The sequence below is a fragment of the Haemaphysalis longicornis genome, unplaced genomic scaffold (genome assembly GCF_048455015.1).
Source record: "Haemaphysalis longicornis isolate Haplotype H1 unplaced genomic scaffold, Haemaphysalis longicornis Haplotype H1 scaffold_13, whole genome shotgun sequence".
In the NCBI taxonomy this organism is placed as follows: domain Eukaryota; kingdom Metazoa; phylum Arthropoda; class Arachnida; order Ixodida; family Ixodidae; genus Haemaphysalis; species Haemaphysalis longicornis.
In genome coordinates this window covers 34,374,213-34,395,244 of record NW_027526233.1, presented here as the reverse complement: position 1 = coordinate 34,395,244, position 21,032 = coordinate 34,374,213, and the positions used below count along the sequence as shown (strand labels likewise).

Here is a 21,032-nt window from a genome sequence, read left to right as displayed (position 1 = left end):
GTCAATTTTTCTCAGAGCAGTAAAACGTGATTCCTACGGACGTTATCTCTTACTATCCATAAATTTTCTACTTTCCAAAGAAATACTTCCATTCCAATAGGTAAAAGGGGGCTTAGCTTAATATTTTTAGTTTCGGTATATTCAATATACTGATCCTAGAATCGAGCAGGCTCAGCCAATGGACCGGCCCCGTGAGAATGAAGTCTCTGAAGCTAACGATAAATTAAACCCGTACCACATGTCTGCGCTGTTCAAGTACTGAGCTGCAATCAAGACACACCCACCCGTGGTCAGAATTTGACATTAACACTAGTCGCCCCGGCTCGTGACGCCATCGATGGTTTCTATCGGCAGCGGTGTTAACATCCCAAACATTTAGGGTTTGAATAGTGAAATAATTTGTCTTCTGGCGTTCTCTATTAACAGGAAGAACGTGGTGCCCACGCTGTACTTCTTTGTTGATCGCCGATTTACCTTTTCTGTATTTGATCATTTTTCTTGCCACTTCTTAAACTGGGGAGGGGTGCTCTGTTCCTTTATTAATTTTTTTGTGATTGATATCAGGAATTTTTAGTTAAAAGTGTGTATAAATATTTTGTAATTTTTTTCTGCAACCATTGCTTTTGTTTACACTTTGTTGTCAATTATTTCTTGTTTCTATTTTGAATAAAGTATTGCATCGGTCTTAGCTGTAAGGTCATTGTTATATTTATTGTTGGATTCTTTATGGCGACGATCCTCCTTTTATTTTATTTAGCACTTTTCATGTCATACATTACTGAGGCTTGCTTCTTTCAAGCCTTAGAAAGTATTCAAAATATATCCATCCAAAGTATTCAAGATAAAAATTAGTTCCCGCTGTTGGGCGCCCCCGAAGCACATGTACATATTCCGCACTGCATTTCAGTATGACTTGTCCTCTCTTGCCACCGGAATTAGTGCAGCTTTTAAGTCAAATGCGTCGCAAAGGGCAGCCTTTTTACTCTTTCTTTAGCACCTAAACCTTGGGAAAGAATGGTGATTAGTTGAAGCATTTTACCTTCAAACGTATGTAAATAAATCTTTCAAAACAGTATTGCCGTTTTTGCCAAAACAGGAGCTACTCGTTTATTTTCGGCAGCCAGGCCAGGACGACACTACAGAAAGGAAAATATCCCCATATATCGACAAAGGCTTCATGCCAAGTTCTGGCAGAATATGTCATCATGGTTATTTAAAATCATCTCTTTTTGTGCCTGCCTGCTGTGGAATGTTTTATGTACAAGGCGCAAGGCAACATTTTCAGTACTAGAAGAAAGGTAATAAAACCAGTTTCAAGGGTAGGAGTCTGCAACGACGGGTTCCAGAGGGAGTTATATAACAACGGAATGGAAACATTTTTGAGCTTTTGGAAAACGAAGGAAAGGTTCTATGCTCAAAGAACTGAAGAGGCGATGGCTTGAGCGCACGGCTTAAAAAAAGCGAAGTATTGCGAAGAAAACGTGTAATACCATTTCTCGAATAGGAAGAGATGAAGAGTTCACATGATGATGATACACGTGGCAGAAAAATAGACAATTGAAGGACGATCTTTCTAAAATACACAGACCTACGGAAGTATATAGTAAAGGCTGCGCAGTTTATATTTGCAGGATATTGTTAAAGGGGTTCCGCGTTTTATTGCCTGCCGTTAAAAGAGAACCACACGGCGAGTCCTGAGAGTTGCGCGTCATGCACCTACCATGACAAATTAGAGGTCGCGTAAGCACGACAAGTCACAAAATAGTGGAAACTCTTTTGCGAATTGTCGCGGCAGCCCCCAAAGTTTTGCGAATTGGAAGTATAGCATGTTTCCTGTAGTCAAGCATCATTAAGCACCTGCAGGAATCGTAACTCTCAGGATAGCTCTGTTATTGGTGCTGGCACAATCTTTGAAGTGGTATCTTGCCATTTTGGCACTTAGGTGTCATAAAGAGTTCGACACTGCTCACAGAAGCAGAGGTTCGCCGCTTATTGCCTTTAATAATAAAATATGATACAACCAGCTACGATATCATATTTTGCTGATGTGCCACCCCGATGCAGTATTCCTGCCCTCCTTAGTGGAAAACAAGTACGTAGTGACGAACACAATGGGCCAGTTCATCTTCCTGGCGGTCGAGGAGAGCAACATATATTACCGTTGCTGCTGCTCTGGAGCGCACCCCTTCGAAATGAAAGTTCTGGACTACAGGAACAAGGAGGTGTTGCACTTCTCCAGACCATGCCGTTGCTATTACCAATGCTGCTATTGCTGCCCCCAGGTAAGCATTCTAGAAAACTTCATCTGTCACACCTAAAACCAAGTGTCATTCTCAAGTATGAGCACTGAAGCTATACATATTTGGGTGGTTTTGTGTGAGAAATGTCCAGTCTCAAAGAAGGTACCTTTTGGGATGTTTGGGATATAAATCAGCTCAAAATTACCGAGCCACTCGCCTTAATGCCACGCTGCATAGCGTAGGAACACAAAATCGTATAATAGAAAACTGCCCGGTTTTTGCACGACATTTTGTGTGAGAAAATGTTGTGACCTTTCTTTCATATCAGGCCCACTAAAAGGTATTTACATTTAAAATTTAAACTTTGAAGCATACTTTTTTGTAATCCTATGTAAAATCATCTCAAACATTTAGTATAGTCATAATAAAATCTCTACGACTTTTGCAATATTTCAGTAATGTGTAGTGGCGCTATAGTAGGCCAAGGGTGCCGCTGAAAATTACAGCCGCAAAAAATGATGCATGGTATATTTTCTTAATACACCAGCAAAAAACCTCCCTAGACAAGGAAGCCACAGCATGTCTATTATTTTTACATAATTCTAACGTGAGAACGGTCCTATAGCCACCACCTTTGTTGCTGAAGCAAACGCTGGGTACATTAAAGGATCCTGCGTCAAAGGGTGGATGATCTGAAAGCAAAAAAAAGTTTTTACTCGGCCTACACTCCGGACGTCATCTCCAAATGGAAAACGCATAGGCACCTTGCTAGTCCGCGGTGCCCCTACTGTGGCAGCAACAATACACCGAACCTTTTCCACCTCATCTGGGCTTGTTCAGCTTACTCGACTGACCGCGACCAGTTCCTTACGACGCACGTACACCCGACGACTTCTGAAGAACATGTCCAACACGTCAGAAACAACCCCCAACTTTTACAGAAAATTACAGAATTCGGTCTCAAAACAGGTCTCTATAAAGTAGTATGATGGAAGATCGTTCACCCTGTCTCTAGATGTACCCCCAAGCACACCCCTTGTGGCTCCTGAACGGCTCCTTTTGGATACCCCAATCATGGTCGTATTAGAGTGCCTTCGTCACAACTTCACCTGTGCATATCGTGCTAAGTGAAAGCTCACAGTCCAGTGCAGACTTTATATGAACAATCTTCCCCCCCCTTTTCCCCGTGTCCCTACACAAGGGCCTATTGGCCTCCTCCTGTAATAAAGTCATCCATTTCATTCCATTTAATAACTTCTATGGTGAGTGTTTAAATGGACGTGTTCTAAACACAACCATGGCGCCGTTCATTTATGGTACTCTGGTATTTATCCCTTTAGTAATCATTTCCCACCGTTTTAAGGACTTGCAGGAACTGTGGAAGGACATTTTCGTTTTTAAACGGGTAACATACTGCCTCGATTTATTTTACGCCAATCCGCGTTCACACGCAATCGTAATCGCAAAGGCGTCTCTTACTCTCGACGTAACTTCGTCCAATCGCACATATGTGTTGGTTCTTACTGCATGTTCTAACATACCCTTCTGAAGGAAGACTGGTAAACGGTGGGGTCAATGACACTTAGAGCTCATAAGAAGATCGCTCATGAACAATGCTGAAGAAGACGCTTGGTGCTCGGTTAGTTTAGCTGTTTGCTACGCCACTACCTCTCATCGGTTTCACATGTTGTAGCTACAGCTAGATCGTCACACGGCGTGCCGCGTCGGCTTGTCACATTCTTGGTTGAAGTAGCGGGGTTGGTATCAAAATAACATCCCGTGCCGCGCGTCCCGGCGTGCTCCACCGACCACGGGGCTTCAGAGCGTACGCATCATTTCTTGCGGAACAATGTCTGGTGATGAAGCGAAAGCGTCGATGACCCCCCTCTTCATAGTGTCTCATCCCTGGGAGCCTTGCATGTTCATCGGGACGGACGACACTGATGTAAACGACCAGCTCAGTATCTTCGAGCGGGTTAGCGCTCACAACAATAGGGATCCCACCATCATGCTCGCGAATGCGATCTTTTACCTTAAAGAGGAGAGTCCTGCACTCAAATTGCATGGGACGAATGAGATCGAGTTGACTAGCCGGGGAGTCTTCAGAACAAGGCTGCGAGACCATGTTCAGAAAGCCTCTTGGTCGCCAGCTTGCCTCCCGCGAGGGTCTGGCATCATGGCCAGACGGCGACTCAATGGTACGTCGCATACATCCGGGACGTCACGGCCCTTTGGTCGAATGATGACAGCACCATGGCGGAGGCCGAAACACTGGGCCACATAGTGAAGGGAATTGCGGATGACGCATTCCATGTTCTGATATGCAAGCACTGTGTGATTGTGGATTTCATTATTAAGTCCGTATAGTCCGCAACTTCACACGACTTCCACACACAGCAGTGATATCTTCGTGTGAAGATAGCAACTTACCAGCACGTATTCCCCGCCTACAAGATCCCCTTTTGTCGACAGCGGGTATAGCCAAAATCGTGCGCCGACGACTCGTGGCTATGGCTCCTACTACTGCGGTGCCATACATGCCCGATCGCAGCGACCTCCACACCATTGTAGTCATCCAGGCTATTGGCCATGACGAAACAGTCTTAACCCTGTGTGCACAATTAGCTATCCTTTTGGACAAGGGTTCAGGTCACCCTGTCCTAACAACGAACGTCTTCTTCTATGCTACCCACGCCGTAACCCCGCAAAGTAACGTATCCTGAACGACAAACCTATTTGTTTCAATTGCTCCAGAGTTGACCACACTTCCCGGTACTGTCGAAGCCGCCAGGTCTCGTTCTTCCACAACAGCTACGACGATTATATTCCTTCAACACCCTTTGGCTACTCCCATGACTGGCAGAACTGCTTCTCCTCCCGTCTTGAGCTTAACCCGACCAACTTTAACTGTCCGCACCACCCAAGTTTAACCAGTTGCCGTCGCCGCAACGCCGCCAGTCCCGAGCAGCACAGCCTCGAAGCCCATCCCCAACATCCGACTCCTCTCGACCTCCCTTCTGAAAACTACGCAATGTAGCCCACGGAGGTGACGCTGCATTCCAGACCCGGGCGGAAAACCCAAGGCTTACTCTTCCAACGATGAACAACTTTGTGAACGTTACCATTGGCCATGCCCGGGTACTGCGTTAGTTGACACGGGAGCGCACACATCCCTAATAAGGTGTGAATTTCGCCGCCGTTTACGCAAAGTCATCACGCCGGCGCCGTTACGAGTTCCTCCGGTCGCCGATCGACAGACGCCTGCTGTTGCCGATTTGTGTACTGCTCGTGTGAGAATTGCTGGCCACACAATACCTGTGATGTTTACCGTCCTCGACACGTGTCCCCATGGCCTCATTCTCGGCCTAGATTTCCTCTCTGAGAACGCTCCTCTCATTGACCGTGCCAAAGGTGTTACCGGCCTTGAGATCCCTTTTGCTTCAGCCCCTGCCGGCTTTCTCAAGCCCCGCTTCTGTTTAACTGAGCATGTTCGCTTGTCCCCCCCTTAAAATTTCACGTCTGTTCACGTGGCTGCAGCACCGCTGTTCTGGACGGTAACAACGCTGTGTCCCCAATCGCCGATGTGCTGCTCACGTGACGTGTCACCCTTGCTCACACAGTCGTGACCATGATGAACGACCACGGACGTCTACCTCTCCTAAACTTCAGGTTTTCTTCGAAGCCATTCCCTAATAATTTTTGTTTGCTGTCCTGTTTGTATTATCGGACTTGAACGTTTCTTCTCTAACTTCGGACCTTCAGGTCCTGCCACATCCTGGCTGGAATCCGACGAATTCATGCGCGTTATTTCCCAGATCTGTCTCCGACACATGCCCAAGGGTTTTTGCATCATTTGGCATCCTACAGAGACATATTTAGTTTCGGCAACTTACCCTCGGGCCAGAACACAACCGTCAAGCATCGTATCGACACTGGCGATGCCGGCCCAGTCCACAGGCGAACATAGCTTGTTTCTGAAGTAGGGCGCCTTGTTATTCAATATGAAATAGACAAAATGTGTAATAAATGCATCATCCAACCTTCCGCGAGTTTTTGGACGTCGCCTGTCGTGCTAGTGAGAAACAAAGATGGCACAGGGCGTTTCTGTGTGGATTACAGTCATATGAACAAAATGTACCAGAAGGATGTTTATTAATTACCTCAGATCGAGGATGACCTCGACTGTCTGCATGGTGCACATATTTCTCGTCAATTGGTCAGCGCTCGGGATACTGGATGTTAGGTGTAGACGACATGGATCATGAGAAGGCGGCTTTTATTAAACCCGACGGTCTATACCAATTCAAGGTCAAGACGTTCGGGTGGTGCAATGGCCCTCCCACATTTTAGCGCATGATGAACTCATTACTCCTTCGCTTAAATTGGTTCACGTTTTTATGTTGGCTGGAAGATGTGATAATTTTTTCGTCTATCTTTGAAACAAATCTCCAGCGCCTTTTCATCATCATCGGCGTCTTCCGCAAGGCGGTACTTCAGCTGAACTCAGAGAAATGTCATTTCTCCTGCTCCCAACATGCGATCCTTGGCCACCTCGTCAATGCTGCTGGTGTGCAGCACCATCATACAAAATCCATGCCATCAAGAACTTTCCTTTCCCGGTGTCATCAAAAGACCTCCGGCGTTTTGGGGGACCGCTTTCTTCATTCCGGCGGTTCATAAAGGATTGTGCAACCATAGCACGTCGCCTCACAGATCTACTCAAGTCGTATGCGACATTCGGCTTAGGCACCGGCCAAGCTTCCTCCTTTTCGACGCTCGTCTTCGGCCGCATGACTGCTTCCATTCTTGCTCCCTTTGACCCGTCGGCCCTGATTGAAGTTACAACTGGTGCAAGGGGTTAAGGCATGGCCACCATTTTGGTTGAACGGCAAGACAGTCATGACCGAGTAATCGCTTACACCAGTCGTCTCCTGTTTCCATCTGAACGCCAGTACTCAATAGCAGAGAGTGTGTATCTTGCCCTTGTGTGGGCTGCGAGTAAATGCCGCCCTTACCTATTAGGTAGGCCATTTAACGTTGTGACTGCTCACCACGCTCTGTTGGCTTTCCTACTTGAAAGATCCAAGCTGGCGCTGGGGTCGATGGGCACTGCATCTCCAAGAGTATATGTTCACGGCCCCCTCCTAGTCAGGCCGGCTCCACAGAAACGCGGACTACTCTTCTCCTATCCGGTCGATCTACGGACCAATACCGACGAAGACTCCGAAACCTGCGTGCTTGTAATTTGGGACTTCCGCCACATAGCCGCCGAGCAACGCACTGACGCTTCATCACGCTCGATACATGACCCTCTACAGGCCCACGCACATCATGTTAGCCCCAGAGAGGTGTTCACAACGGTGTGTGAACGGGCCTCACTTACTCTCGTTGTTTCTGTACATTGGGGATCGACGACCTCAATCAGTGTCACGAAGAGCCTACGGCTGTTCACTTCGGAGTGGCTCGCACGCACGACCGCGTCCGTCGCCGTTTTTTTTGGCCAGGCATTTATCGCAACGTTAGCCACTATGTTCGATGTTGCGATCTGTGCTAATGCCGCAAACCACCTTTAATACTCCCCACTGGTAACCTTCAACCGCTGGAGGTACCACTCGAGCCGATTTATCGCGTTAACGTGCACGTGATTTGGCCCTTTCCTTTATCAACATCGGGAAAGCGCTGGATGGCAGTAGCTACAGACTACGCGACTGGCTATGCCATTACGCGAGCTCTCCTAACTGCCTGCGCCACCGATGTTACCGACTTTCTACTGCACGACGTGATCCTGCATAACGGCACAGCCCGACAGCTCCTTACGGATCGTGGTCGCTCCTTCCTCTCTCGTGTCAACAGTGACCTTTTTCGATCATCTTCTGTCGAATGCAGAATGACCACCGCCTACCATCCCCAAACCAATAGACTTACAGGAAGGCTGAACAGGCCGCTCTCCAATACGCTATAAATGCATGTAGCAAGCAATCACCATGACTGCGACGCTCCGCTTCCTTACGTGATATTCGCTTACAATTCACGTCAAGTTGCTGCCGGTTACTTGCCGTTTCACATTGTATTCTTGCGAGAGCCGAGATTGCCTATAGACACCCTGTTTACCAAATCAACTGCACCATCCAGTGAGTACGCGCGCGATATAATAGCAAAATATGATAGGGCCCACCGAGCCGCTCGTGCAAGGCCTACTGCATTACAGGATATCAGAAAAACCCCCTACGATCACCACCACCATCCAGTCGTCTCCCCTCTTGGTGCTCTTGTGTTCGTGTGGTACTGCGTGTTCGGCTCAATGAGAAGCTTCTCTCTCGATAGGCTGGCACCTGTTGCATGGTTCGCAAGCCACTGACGTGACATACTAAGTTTTCCCTTTTGGTAACCAACCTTCACCTTGTCAGCTGGCGGCTGATATCGTCGACGTCCTCCATCTTAAGCCATTCTTCCCTCGAGAACCTGTCACACCCGCCCTTTCTGAATGTATCCGGCACCGAAACGGTGCTTCCACTGCCGTAGGAGCAATTTAACATACCCTTCTGAAGCAACACTCGCAGATGACGACGTCAATGAACCTTAGAGCGCATCGGGTGATCGCTCGTGAACGACATCAAAGAAGACCCTCGATACTCGGTTCAGGCCGCCGTTTCCTATGCCACTACCTCTCACTGGTTCCCTAACTTGTAAATACATCTACATCGTGACACGGCGTCTCCGCATCGCCTTGTCAAAATATATTTCTATAAACAAGTTTCATTACTAATATTCATTCCGCAGAGAATGCGCTGCGAGACAGGAAACACAAATGCAAGAGAGTGATTTATTAGTTAGTGGTTTGTCAGCAGCCGCTGAACTGAATAATGACGAATATGAAGCGGCGCGAATAATGAAACATCAATGTAAACAAGTGGGTGCGGGGCAGGAAGGAGAATATCGCCTGCCGTATTGGAGGGCAAAAGATAAAGGGTTACAAACGAGCTATAAAGAAATAGTATTGCCAAATCACAGGATAGTCAAGCTGGCTGCTCCAAACGATTTCAGTCCGCTTGAACATGCTGCCTAAGGAATACGTATATCGAGTGGCGCAATAATCTGGAAAGCTGAATATGGCTCCATCATGGCTGGTCCTTTTTAGGTGAAAGTTTTTTAGTTGACCTATGCCGCTCTGTCCCAATAGACCTTTTCTTCGACCAGAAACCTCTGATAAAATCTCTGGACACGCGACGCGTGCGTGAGACTAGGTTTCCCTTGTGTAAAACGGTCACCTGGAAATAAAAAAAGTTGCGCTCAAAGATAACACAAACACGTACCGGTCATAGAGATTTTAGCATGCTTGTATCTTATAAACAACGGATTGGTATACATTCCTGTCATTCGCAGATGCATTTACTTTTTAAGCTAGAAAAACATGGCATGAGTAAATTGTTTTTTTGCGTTTTGGGGATTTAAAGGTTCGATGATTCGTTGGACAACTTTCAGGGAATATTCGATACGCATTTAGCGAAGGCTTCTACGATTTTTTGCCGCAGTTTATTGTGAAAACGCCTGAGTGCGTCTCTGAACGTTTTTCAGAAGGATGGTATATTTTTGCCAAGGTGCAAGCCTCCGCTGAGCGAAAAATCCACGCAGGCGCGTTTAACATTCCCAATTTCCTCGCAAGACGTGCCTTGCGGGTAAAATTAAATGACTTATGTTTCCCACTTTCGCCGCCAACATAACGCTAAATAAGAAAAGAAATTGCCGGCACTACTGTTCTTACCTTAGCCTCATTTGTTCGGATGCAAATCTTTTAAAGCCTCTGAGTTGGAGGGTTGGGGTCAAAAGGGAAGAACAAATGTTTTGCTTTGGTGGCATTCAAAACCTGAGCCTTGCTACAACCTGCGGAACCATACAATTGCAACACTTCACCCACGGCTACGGTGATGATGCAATTGGGCGAGTTTTTCTAACTTTAGCTGCTAGGGAAATTGCAAAAACGAGTTTGGTTTAGTGCTCTGAAGAGCTGCTCCTCTGATGGAATTAGTTAACGCAACTTGGACGGATTAAACCAGGAGAGAGGTGTTTTTATTCTGATTGAATGACTGAGCCAGCATGTCGTCCGACCACTGGCGCTCGGCCTCCATTTCGATGTCATCACAGAAATAGTCCTTAGATAACCACAATCACTCTTTACTAAGCGAGGAAAACTACGAAATGCCCGGCGATAGGGAGCCTGCGTTAGAAGTAATGAAATGACGTAACATAAGGTTCTCACCTTTCATAGCACTCATAGAAGAAAGCAATAAAATTGGCAACATTTTAATGCGGGTAGATTAAGGCGCCACAATGAAAGTCACCATGCACAAAAACATGCAGAAACAAGCAGGCGATATTGAACATCACCAATCAAAATGCTCACATAGATGCGGACAACAGATGAGCCATTCGCTGGTCAAATACCGATCGTCATTGTGAGCAAGGAGACCTGTTATTCACATCTATAACAAACAATTCCACAATCAAGTATATCCACGTCGCAGTCATAAGCAAACACTAGATAGAGCACCCTTCCTAGCACTACTTTAGAGAACATTTTTGTTGAAGAATTCGGTAGCTCTTGCAAAGTCTCTGACACATGGCGTTTCGGTCGGACATCACAAAAGGACTCAAAGGCAAAAGCTGGGTAATGCCTACTTACGCGTTAATTCGAAGGATACAAAAAGATGCAAAGAAAATGCATTCTGTATGATCTAAATATAAATGCCGCATTGAAAATTTCTAGATTCCCTGTCTTTTTTCAAAAGCTATTCATTGCTCTGACATTTTATACAATTTGTTATCACCGTTACCAATCGTATTTTCAAAGTCCTCTTGTGCGACTTTTCTGTCCTAAGCTGTTAGTTGTGACATTTCTTTGGCGGTGTTTTTGCCGTATTTACAGCTAACACCTATGTATATGACGAAGTTCACTGGGACTTTACATTTTGATACTTAGCATCATTGAACAGAGGCTTGAAGAGTTTTTTCATGCATTTCTACCATAAAGAGCGGGCGCCTTCTTTGACAACACAGGGTATTTCTGTCAGCCATATAACCCTTGTGAGGCATGTTTTCGCGTCTGAGCAGCTTTCCCAGCTGGCGCTGAACTACGCAACCCTGCAACCAGAAATGTAGACTGCGATGAAAGCAGAAATTCGTTCAATTATCCGACTGTATGCTTTCCAAACCGGCTGAAGGTTTCCTCCAAACTTGCCATTTTTTTCTTTTTGTTACCATAACAGAGAAGCTTCCTCGTTCGGCATTATTAGCCCAGCATGCAAGCTGGCAAAGTCGACGTGCTGAGTTACTTTCGTAGTTTAAATACTGAAATATCTCCTGTATAGTCCATGTGTGCCATTGCCATTTTGTTTTAAAATATTTTGGTATAAGTGCAATAGCCTTATACGTTTGCTATTTTTTGTAAACTTCTGAAATCACTCTAATAGCCTTCTGAGTGCCCCCTTGTTTTTTGTGAAAATTAAAAATACCTCCAATATAAATGGCTTACCAGGCGTGCCATCTTTCTTTCGAACATGTTGAAATTACTGCGATATCGTTCCTCGCGTGTTATTGTCATGGGCTCGGTCCCTTGGCTGCCGACTACAAACGGAACCAGTGTCCAAGCCCCGCTCTGCGGTTATGCACCCTCTAGGATAAGTGAACCCATAGTTTAGAGAAGAAGAAGGCGCTTGCTGCTGTTGGTGTGCGTGCAGTACCAGGGACATCGCGGCGGCCTTCTGTGCCTTTACTCTCCCGTTTATTGTTGTTTTACAATCTCGTAATTCATCCCCATCGTTGTCACGTCATATGTTGTGGTGTAGGTGCTACTTTTCGTATCCATACCGCTCGCCGGGCCACTTTGAGAAAATACGGGGCTTCGAAGCGGGGTTCTCGCTCTGAGCTGCATGATGCCGCCCCCGCTGAGCCTGGATCTTCTCCTCCGATAGTCATCGTGTCTCACCCCCGTGATTCGGGTGAATTTACTAGGACTGATAACGTCAACGCGGATGATAGGCTCCGCATGAATGAACGCATCTGTGCTCACAACCGGTGTGATGACACAATCATGCTGGCGAATTTGTCCTACCATGTTAATAAGAAGGATGGGACCTTGTTCTTAAGCAACAAAGCGAGGCTGACAAGCTGGGACGTCTTCAAAAAGGAGTAGCCGGATTCGTTTAGTGACTCCGCTGTCCGTCAGCTATCCGCGAAGAACGATCTTTCTTCACGCACTCAGTCCTGCACTGAGTCATATGTCGCCTACATCCAGGAAGTGTTGGCGGATCCCAAGATGCTGGATCCCAAGATGCTGGAGTCCGACAAGCTTGGGCATGTTCTTAAGGGCATAGCAGATGATTCCTTCAATCTGCTTATGTGTAAAGAGTGTGCTACAATTGACTCTGTGCTGAAGGAATGTCGCCAACTTGAGCAGGCAAAAGGCCGACGCTTAGCGCAGCAGTTCCCCCCCCCCCTGCCTCACACCGCAGCAAGCTCATCGTGTGCGGGTCTGACAGCGCCTCCTAGTTTACAGACGGCACGAGGCCCGATGCCATATTCGGACACTTTGACCAAGATCGCGCATCGCGAAATCGAGGCCATGGGCCCGGCTCCTGTACACCGCCATTGGCACGACCATACCTTGGCCACTATGTCACTTATACAGGTCGTTTTCCGTGAGGAAGTCACCAACCTTGGCATCCACCCTGTGTGCGCTACGACTTGTGCCAGGAATAGCTTCCCACGGGGTTGTGACGCACCACCTTGTTACCGCCGTCGGAACCCTGCAGAATGGAGAGCCCCTGACGACCAGCCTATCTGCTTCGAGTGCTCTCGCGTTGGTCACATCGCCCGTTATTGCTGAAAATGTTGGATGTCCCCTGCACACTCGCGGTTCTCGCCCACCACTTACTCTTGTGACGATCGGCGTATTGAATTCTCCCCTGGTACTCAACCCCACAATGTTCCCGACAGCTCCCACAGAAACCACCCTGGCGGCTCACCGTCCCCAACGTGGCCATTCTCGTTCGCCGCCGCCTCGCCGCCCTTCGCCGCTGATATCTTACCGCATGCACCTCCCCGGGAAACTAGCCAATGCCGCTCCGGGAGATGATGGTGCATGTCCGATCCGGCCTGAAAATCCTCTGTTTACCAAGAGGACGAGACGCGATTTGCTTGACGTTGATGTTGACAGCGTTCGTGTGAGCGCTCTAATAGATACCGGGGCCAGTATCTCCGTAAGGAGCTCAAAACTTAACCGCTGCCTTCGTAAGGTCCTGATGCCTGTCCCATCTCCTGTTATCAGAGTGGCCGACGGCCATACGCCCACCGTCGAAGGACTCTGCATCGCTCGGGTTCGTGTTGGTGACCATCACATTCCTTTCCTGTTCACCGTATTCGATACATACCCCCATGACATCACTCTCGGGCTAGACTTTCTAACCGACAACGCCGCGCTGACTGACTGTGCTTACTGCCACGGGTATTCTTCGTCTTAACCTGATGACCGGTCCTGTCGCCGACACTAAGCTCCACAACCGCGTCTGGTCCACAGAACATGTCCGCTTGGTTGCTGACACAATGTCCTACGTCCCTTTGTCACCATGCCCACCAGTTCCGGACGGTGACTAGATCGTTTCCCCTACAACCGACGTCCTCCTCCGACACCACGTGGCTCTTCCTTACACTTTCGTCACCCTCGCCAACAACCAAACCGGCCTGCCTTTCCTTAATTTTGGTTCTTTGCCCCAAGTTCTCCCCTAGCGGATGTCGCTGGTTTCGCTTTTCCCCTTGGACGAATACCAAATTTCTGCAGTGTCTACTGACGCCTGCATGGTTGCGCCGAATGATTCCAATAATCGTTGGCCCACCCCTGGTGACATCGCCAAATATATAGCATCGGACTCTCCTTCGTCGCAAGCTCGCGAGTTACATCGCCAGCTTTTGTGGTACAGAGACATTTTTTGATTTGGGCGATCGCCCTTTGGGACAGCCATCGACGATAACCTACCGCATCAACACCATGGAGGCGAGCCCCATCCATCGGCGACTATACCGGGTCTCTCACGGCGAACCCAAAATCATTAGGATGAAGTCGATGTAATGCTGAGAAACAATGTCATTAGTCCTTTTTTCAGTCCATGGGCGCAACAAGTCGTTTCGGTGAAAAAGAAGGATGGGTTCTGGCACTAATGCTTGATTAGCGGCACTTGAACAAAGTCACCAAAAAGGACGTTTATCCCCTTTCTCGGCTTGATGACGCCTTCGATTGCCTGCACGGTGCATCGTACTTTCCTTCTATTGACCTTCGGTATGGGTGTTGGCAGATTGCTGTTGATGCCCAGGACCACGAAAAGACCGCATTTCTGACGCCGAATGGGCTGTACCAATTCATAGTCATGCACTTTGGTCTGTGCAACAAGGCGGCTACCTTCGAAAGAATGATCGACTCCCTCATATGTGGCTTCAAGTGGTTCACCAGCATCTGCTACTTGAACGACGTCATCGTTTTTGCCCCAACATTTGAAACTCATTTCCATCGTCTTGCACTCACCCTATCGATTTCCCGTCGCACCGGTCTCCACCTCAATTTATCGAAATGCCGTTTTGGTGACCGGCCACTCAAGATCCTCGGCCATGTAGTCGATGCTTCTGGTGTCCGACCTGATCCCGATAAGGTACGCGCCGTCCAAGAATTTCTAATCCCGCATTGGGCAAAAAATGTTTGAAGTTTTGTGGGACTAAGCTCCTACTTTCGTCGATTTATTGAGAATTTTGCTGAGATCGCCCGGCCATTGACAGATCTCCTTAAGGCAGATATCTCATTCTCCTGACGCACCGCGCAAAGCGGAGCGTTTGCCGCTCTCGTTGACCGCCTGACTCGTCGCCCAGTTTTGGCCTGTTTCGATCCATTGGCTCCCACACAGGTACGCATGGACGCGAGTGGCCACGGGATAGCGGCAGTATTGGTTCAAAAACAGACTGGTGACGACAGGATGATAGCCTACACCAGCCTACTTCTCTCCCCCGCTGAACGTAACTATTCCATCACGGAACGTGAATGCCTCACAGTGGTCTGGGCAGTCAGCAAGTCCCTTCCATACTTGTACGGCCAATCCTTAGCGGTTATTACCGACCATCATGCCCTATGTTGGCTTTTTTCTCTAAAAGATCCGTCCGGACTACTCGGCAGCTGGGCGTTCACATTCCAGGAGTATAACTATTCGGTGGTCTGCAGGTCTCGTTACATGCACCGGGACGCCGACGGCTTGTCTCGCCATCCTGTTGATTCGCCTGATTCATTGTGGAATGATGATGACCCCTGCGTATTTTCGCTGTCCGACTGGCACGACATAGCAGCCCACCAACGACGCGACCCATCGCTTCAACAAGTTGTGGGGTGCCGAGTCGGTAGAAGGCAGCATCCCAACGTAAAACATTACTGTTTATTAACGTCGAAGCAGCAGTGGGACAAGCATGCCGGCCTGCGCTCGAAAGGTTAGAGGAACCATCATAATGTCGAGCTTAGCGGCTTGGGTTTTCTCGACCCCAGTGGTGACGTAAGCCTCCGGCGAAACTGCGGTGTTGCTGTCCCTTATCGGAAACGTGTTGCAGCGAGTGGCCGTGTCACGCTGGGCTAAACAGTGACGAGACGGAGGCTGCGCAGGTTTGTGCGCAGTGGTCGCCACATCACGCCCCCGCGGAGTACAGAGCCCTCAGGGTCTGTAGAAATCTGGGAGTCGTACCAGACGTTCAGAGCGTGTCGTGAAAGGAGCGGGCTGCGACGTCGGCGGCTGTGGAAGGGGGCCTGTGGGAGGAGTGGCGCTGCCCGGTTCGTTCGCAGCGATGTATGCGGGCTTGAGTCGGTCAATCGAGACGCGGACGTCGTTCCCGTAGAGGCGCAGTGTGAAGTTCTTGTCCTCGCGACGAACGACTAGGTGGGGTCCGCTATAGGGTGGCTGGAAAGGCCGGCGGACGGTGTCGTCGCGGAGGAAAGCGTGCGTGCACGATGCTAGCTCCTTGAACACAAAAGGTGTAGGCTTGCTGTGTTGCGCTGCAGGTGACGGGCGTAAGGTGGCGATGGTGCGTCGGAGCCAGGCGACGAAGTCGGTGGGGTCTGACGGCATAGTGCTGGATGGCAGAGCTGCGAGAAATTCACCTGGGAGACGGAGTGGTTCCCCGTAGACGAGCTCTGCTGGTGTAGCGTGGATGTCCTGCTTGAAGGTGGCGCGAAGACCGAGGATGACGGCAGGGATTGCCTCGAGCCAGGTCGAGTCCGGGTGGCACATAATGACTGCCTTGAACTGTCGCTGGAAACGCTCGATCATGCCGTTGGCGCAGGGGTGGTAACTGGTGGTCCTCAAGCGTTCAAAAACGATAGTCAGCCCGAGGAGCCTGAATAGCTGCGATTCGAACTGTCGTCCTTGGTCGGTGGTTACACGGCGGGGGGCGCCGAAACGAGCAATCGACGTCTTCTGTGGTGATTCCCTCGAGGGGCCATGCCTCGGGCCACGGAGTGTATCGGTCGATGGCGGTGAGACAGTACCGGTAGGGTCCAGCCTGGGGAAAGGGTCCTATGATGTCGAGGTGGACGTGCTCGAACAGACCAGAGGGCTGAGGGAATGTTCCGAGTGGGGACGTGACGTGCCTGGTGATTTTGGCACGTTGGCAGTGAATGCAGGAGCGCGCCCACGTGCGACAATCGCGCTGCATACAGGGCCAGACAAAGCGGTCAGCTACGAGACGTGTAGAGGCGCGTATGCCGGGATGGCTGAGGTTGTGGAGCTGGTTGAAAACACCACGGCGATGGGACAGGGGCACATAGGGCCTGCTTCGTCCTGTGGACGGGTCGCAACAGATTGAGGGTGCCGACCCTGGAATGGGGACTTCTTGTAGCTGTAGTGCGGACGTGCCCTTGAGGAGTTCCTGCAGTTCAGCATCCGTGGGCTGAGCCTCGGCGAGGACGTCCGCTGTTATCTGCGCCGAGCTGACGGTGGCTACACGTGAAAGCGCGTCGGCGACCACGTTGTCTTTCCCGCTGACATGTTGGATGTCGGTGTTGAACTGTGCGATGAACGAGAGTTGGTTCTGCTGAACAGGCGGGAGTTTGTCGCGACGTTAAGAGAAGGCGTAGGTGAGAGGCTTGTGGTCAGTATAGATGGTGCAGTTCTGTGCTTCGAGGATATGGCGAAAGTGTTGCACTGCTTCGTATATCACCAGAAGTTCTCTTTAGTAGGCTGGCAAATTGGTCGGGGCGGTGGTCGTGTTTTCGTCAGTGGAACTGGCGACTGAAGGGGTCGTTTTCGGGGTTGCGAGTTTCTTCGAGAAGAAAGCCAAGGGATGCCAGGTGTTGTCCTCGCGTTGCATGAGGGCGGCGCCGATGGCGAAACTAGATGCGTCCGTGAAGAGTCCCAAGGGAGCGTCTGGCACAGGGTGGGTGAAGAGCGTGGCGGTGCAGAGGGCGGCTTTGCAATCTTCGAAGGTTTTCGCTAACGTTGGTGTCCACGTGACGGGTTGGTTTCCTCGTAGCCCAGCCAAGGCATCGTGGAGGTGAGCCTGGAGTTCGGCTGCGTGTGGCAAAAAACGCCTGTAGAAGTTCAGCATGCCGAGGAAACGGCGAAGGTCTTTAGTGGTGGTGGGTCGACGGTAATTTTGCAGGTCCGAGATGCGTTGGGGCAAGTGCCGAATGCCCTCTGATGAAACTTCGTAGCCAAGGAAATGTACGCCGGAAGTGCCTAGCGTGCTTTTTTGGATATTGACGAGTAGACCGTGGTCATCGAGGCGTTCGAACAGCAGGCGAAGGTGCCTGTGGTGCTCTTCGGTGTCGCGGGAAAATACCAGTATGTCGTCAAGGTAAACGAAACAGAAGTCGAGGCGCGAACAACATCGTCGATGAAGCGCTGAAAGGTTTGTCCAGCGTTCCGCAGGCCGAAGGTCATGAAGGGAAACTCGAACAACCCAAAGGGTGTGATGATAGCGGTTTTCAGGACATCATCCGGATTCACGGGTATCTGTGTGTAGGCCTTCACCAAGTCTAGCACGGAGAACACGTGGCAGCCATGAATGCGATGGGCGAAGTCCTGTATGTGGCGGACAGGGTACCTGTCCGGGATGGTGCGAGCGTTTAGGGCGCGGTAGTCCCCACAGGGCCGCCAGCCTTCGGTCTTCTTCGGGACAAGGTGGAGTGGTGAAGGCCATGGACTGTCAGAGCGGCGGGCGGTTCCTTCGCGAAGCATGGCCTCGAACTCTGCTTTGCCTATGCGCATGCGGTCCGGGGCAAGGCGACGGGCACGGCAGAAAACTGGGGGACCTGAAGTGGTCCGGATGTAGTGCACGATGGTGTGCTGCACTTTGCGTGGCAGTCCGCTGGGGCGCGTCAAACCGGGAAATTCGGCGAGGATGGCATGGTACGGCGGAGGATTGTCAATGCTGAGCACATTGATGCTTGGCTGTTGGGCGGTCGTTCGCTGGCCTGGTGTGGAGTGTCCTGTTGTCGCGTCGATTAGCTGGACGTTGCGGCAGTCCGGAAGGAGGTTGTAGTGAGCCATAAAGTCTGAGCCGATGATTGGCTCGGCGACGTCGGCGATGGCAAAGTTCCAGTGAAAGTCGCGGCATAGGTTCTTGAGATGGATGTGCAGGCGCAGCGAGCCGTACGTTTTGATTGTGGACTGGTTCGCCGCGCGGAGCTCGAAAGATGTCGGCGGACGAGGGCCTTGAAAGTGGTGTCGCGGGTAGCAGCAAACGTAAGAACCGCTGTCGACCAGGTAACGCTGCTTCGTGATTCGGCCGGTGACGAAGATGCGACGGCCTCCGGGTTGGCAGCTTGCGGCCGTCTCTACGAGCTGCCGCTGTCGTTCCCCGCATATCCCACGGAACAGGGTGAACGACACTGCCGGGCTTTGTCACCGAAGCGTCGGTGGTAGGAGCACGGACCGTTGAGGTCCGTTTGTGGTGACGAGGTGGTGTTACGGTCGCAGCTTTGCGAATGGCGGCGCTGTTGCGTCGGAAGACGTTCGTCCAGGTGTTGTTGGATGGAGGCGAGCCGTCGATCGATATCGTCGATACGGCGTGTAAACTCCGTGGTGTTCAGCGGCGCGGCGACAGCCTGGATGGTGGGCGACAACTGCGGCGAGGAGGCCTCGACGACGCCATCAGCAATCTCCGCAAGTTCACCGAGATGTAGCTTGACCTGAGCCTGCAGAATCGCTTGGGGTGCGGCGGGAGCCGTTGAAGCCAAAGCGATCGCAGGAAAGAATCCTGGACTTGCATGTTGCCCGCGAGCGCACGCAAGTGGCGCAGGAGCTGCGAAGGTTTGCGCTCTGCGAGCTCTGCTGACTGCAGTTGTCGTATCTTCTGTTCTTCCGAGAGTGACAAGCGGCGGATAAGTGCAGTCTTCAGATGTTCGTACAGATTGTCTATTGGTGGGTTGGCAAGGATATCCCGGACCTCGTTGGCATAACGTGCGTCCAAGTGAGCGACGACGTAATCGTAGCTGGTCCGGTCTTGTGTGATGCGCACCTAGGAGAACTGGGCCTCGACCTGGGCGAACCAGACCTTGGGCGAGTCCGCCCAAAACGGCGGAAGCTTGACAGCAACACGCCAGGAAGCAGCGTGCGGGAAGGCTTCTGCAGGAGCTCTGACGTCCTCAGCGGAGCCGGTAGGCACGTCCTCGTGTGCGGGGGCGTTGCGAGATTGTTGCTGTTGCTTGGTTTGTTGCAGTTCCTGTTGAAGTTGTTGTACTTGCTGGCGGAGAGCGGTGAGGGCTTCTGCGTCGGCCATGGCGGTGCGGTTAGTTCGTTTTCCGGGTCACCAGATGTGGGGTGCCGCGTCGGTAGAAGGCAGTATCCCAAAGTAAAACAAAACTGTTTATTAACGTGGAAGCAGCAGCGGGACAAGCATGCCGGCCTGCGCTCGAAAGGTTAGAGGAACCATCATAATCTCGAGCTTAGCGGCTTGGGTTTTATCGACCCCAGTGGTGACGTAAGCCTCCGGCGAAACTGCGGTGTCTGTGTCTTATCGGAAACGTGTTGCAGCGAGTGGCCGTGTCACGCTGGGCTAAACAGTGACGAGACGGAGGCTGCGCAGGTTTGTGCGCAATGGTCGCCACAAAGTCATAGACCGTCGTATCTCAAAGCCATCCGACCCATCTCTGCAGGCCTCTTCACGGCGTAATGGCGTCCTGTTTCGCCACAACTTCCAGGCGAATGGCCATGAAGCCCTTCTCACCATACCTCAGTATCTCCGTCCCTACATTCTCCACCAGCTTCATGACGTGCCGACTGCTGGCCATCTTGGCGTCACTGGGACCTACGCCCGTGTGCGGCGACGCTTTTACTGGCCCGGCCTTTACCGGTCCGTGTGAATGTACGTTACGGATTGTGACGTTTGCCAACATCGCAAGACGCCCCGGCCACTTCAAGCAGGCACTCTTCAAGCAATTGTTGTTTCTTCTGAACCATTCGTCCGGGTTAGATTGGACCTTCTCGGTCAATTTCCCTTACCCCACTCGGGTAACCGGCGGATCGCCGTTACACCAATTACACCGCGCGTTACGCCACCGCACGTGCCCTTCCTAACAGCTGTGGCACGGACGTCGCCGATTTTCTACTACACGCCGTCATTCCGCATCACGGTGCTCCCCGTCAGCTGATCCCAGACCATGTCCGGTGCTTCCTATCTCAGGTCGTCGACGACGTTCTTCGGTGCTGCAGCATTAGGTACAACCTCACCATGCCCGATCACCGGCAGACCAATGGACTCGCTGAGCGATTTAAC

At 50.5% G+C, this 21,032-nt stretch overlaps 2 protein-coding genes across 2 annotated transcripts; both read right to left on the bottom strand.

Annotated features, from left to right (window-relative positions):
* Window positions 1-15,973: 15,973 nt before the first annotated feature.
* LOC144163774 (uncharacterized) lies at window positions 15,974-16,585 on the bottom strand. Its single transcript, XM_077694498.1, has one exon. The coding sequence runs from the start codon at window positions 16,583-16,585 to the stop codon at window positions 15,974-15,976; it is 612 nt and encodes a 203-aa protein (XP_077550624.1).
* Window positions 16,586-16,625: 40 nt separating this feature from the next.
* LOC144163773 (uncharacterized) lies at window positions 16,626-20,036 on the bottom strand. Its single transcript, XM_077694497.1, has 3 exons — window positions 19,812-20,036; window positions 18,140-19,105; window positions 16,626-17,348 (listed from the first exon to the last, which is right to left on the bottom strand). The coding sequence occupies exons 1-3, from the start codon at window positions 20,034-20,036 to the stop codon at window positions 16,626-16,628; spliced, it is 1,914 nt and encodes a 637-aa protein (XP_077550623.1).
* Window positions 20,037-21,032: the final 996 nt, after the last annotated feature.

Bases quoted from the DNA above. Each gene is read 5' to 3' on its own strand.
- LOC144163774 (XM_077694498.1), bottom strand. From the start codon at position 16,585: ATGATCGAGCGTTTCCAGCGACAGTTCAAGGCAGTCATTATGTGCCAC.
- LOC144163773 (XM_077694497.1), bottom strand. From the start codon at position 20,036: ATGGCCGACGCAGAAGCCCTCACCGCTCTCCGCCAGCAAGTACAACAA. The intron at 19,106-19,811 runs GTCTGGTTCGCC...GGGGAACGACAG, and splicing joins TTTGGGCGGACTCGCCCAAG to CGGCAGCTCGTAGAGACGGC. The intron at 17,349-18,139 runs GTTCGCGCCTCG...CCGCCTGTTCAG, and splicing joins AGCGCTTCATCGACGATGTT to CAGAACCAACTCTCGTTCAT.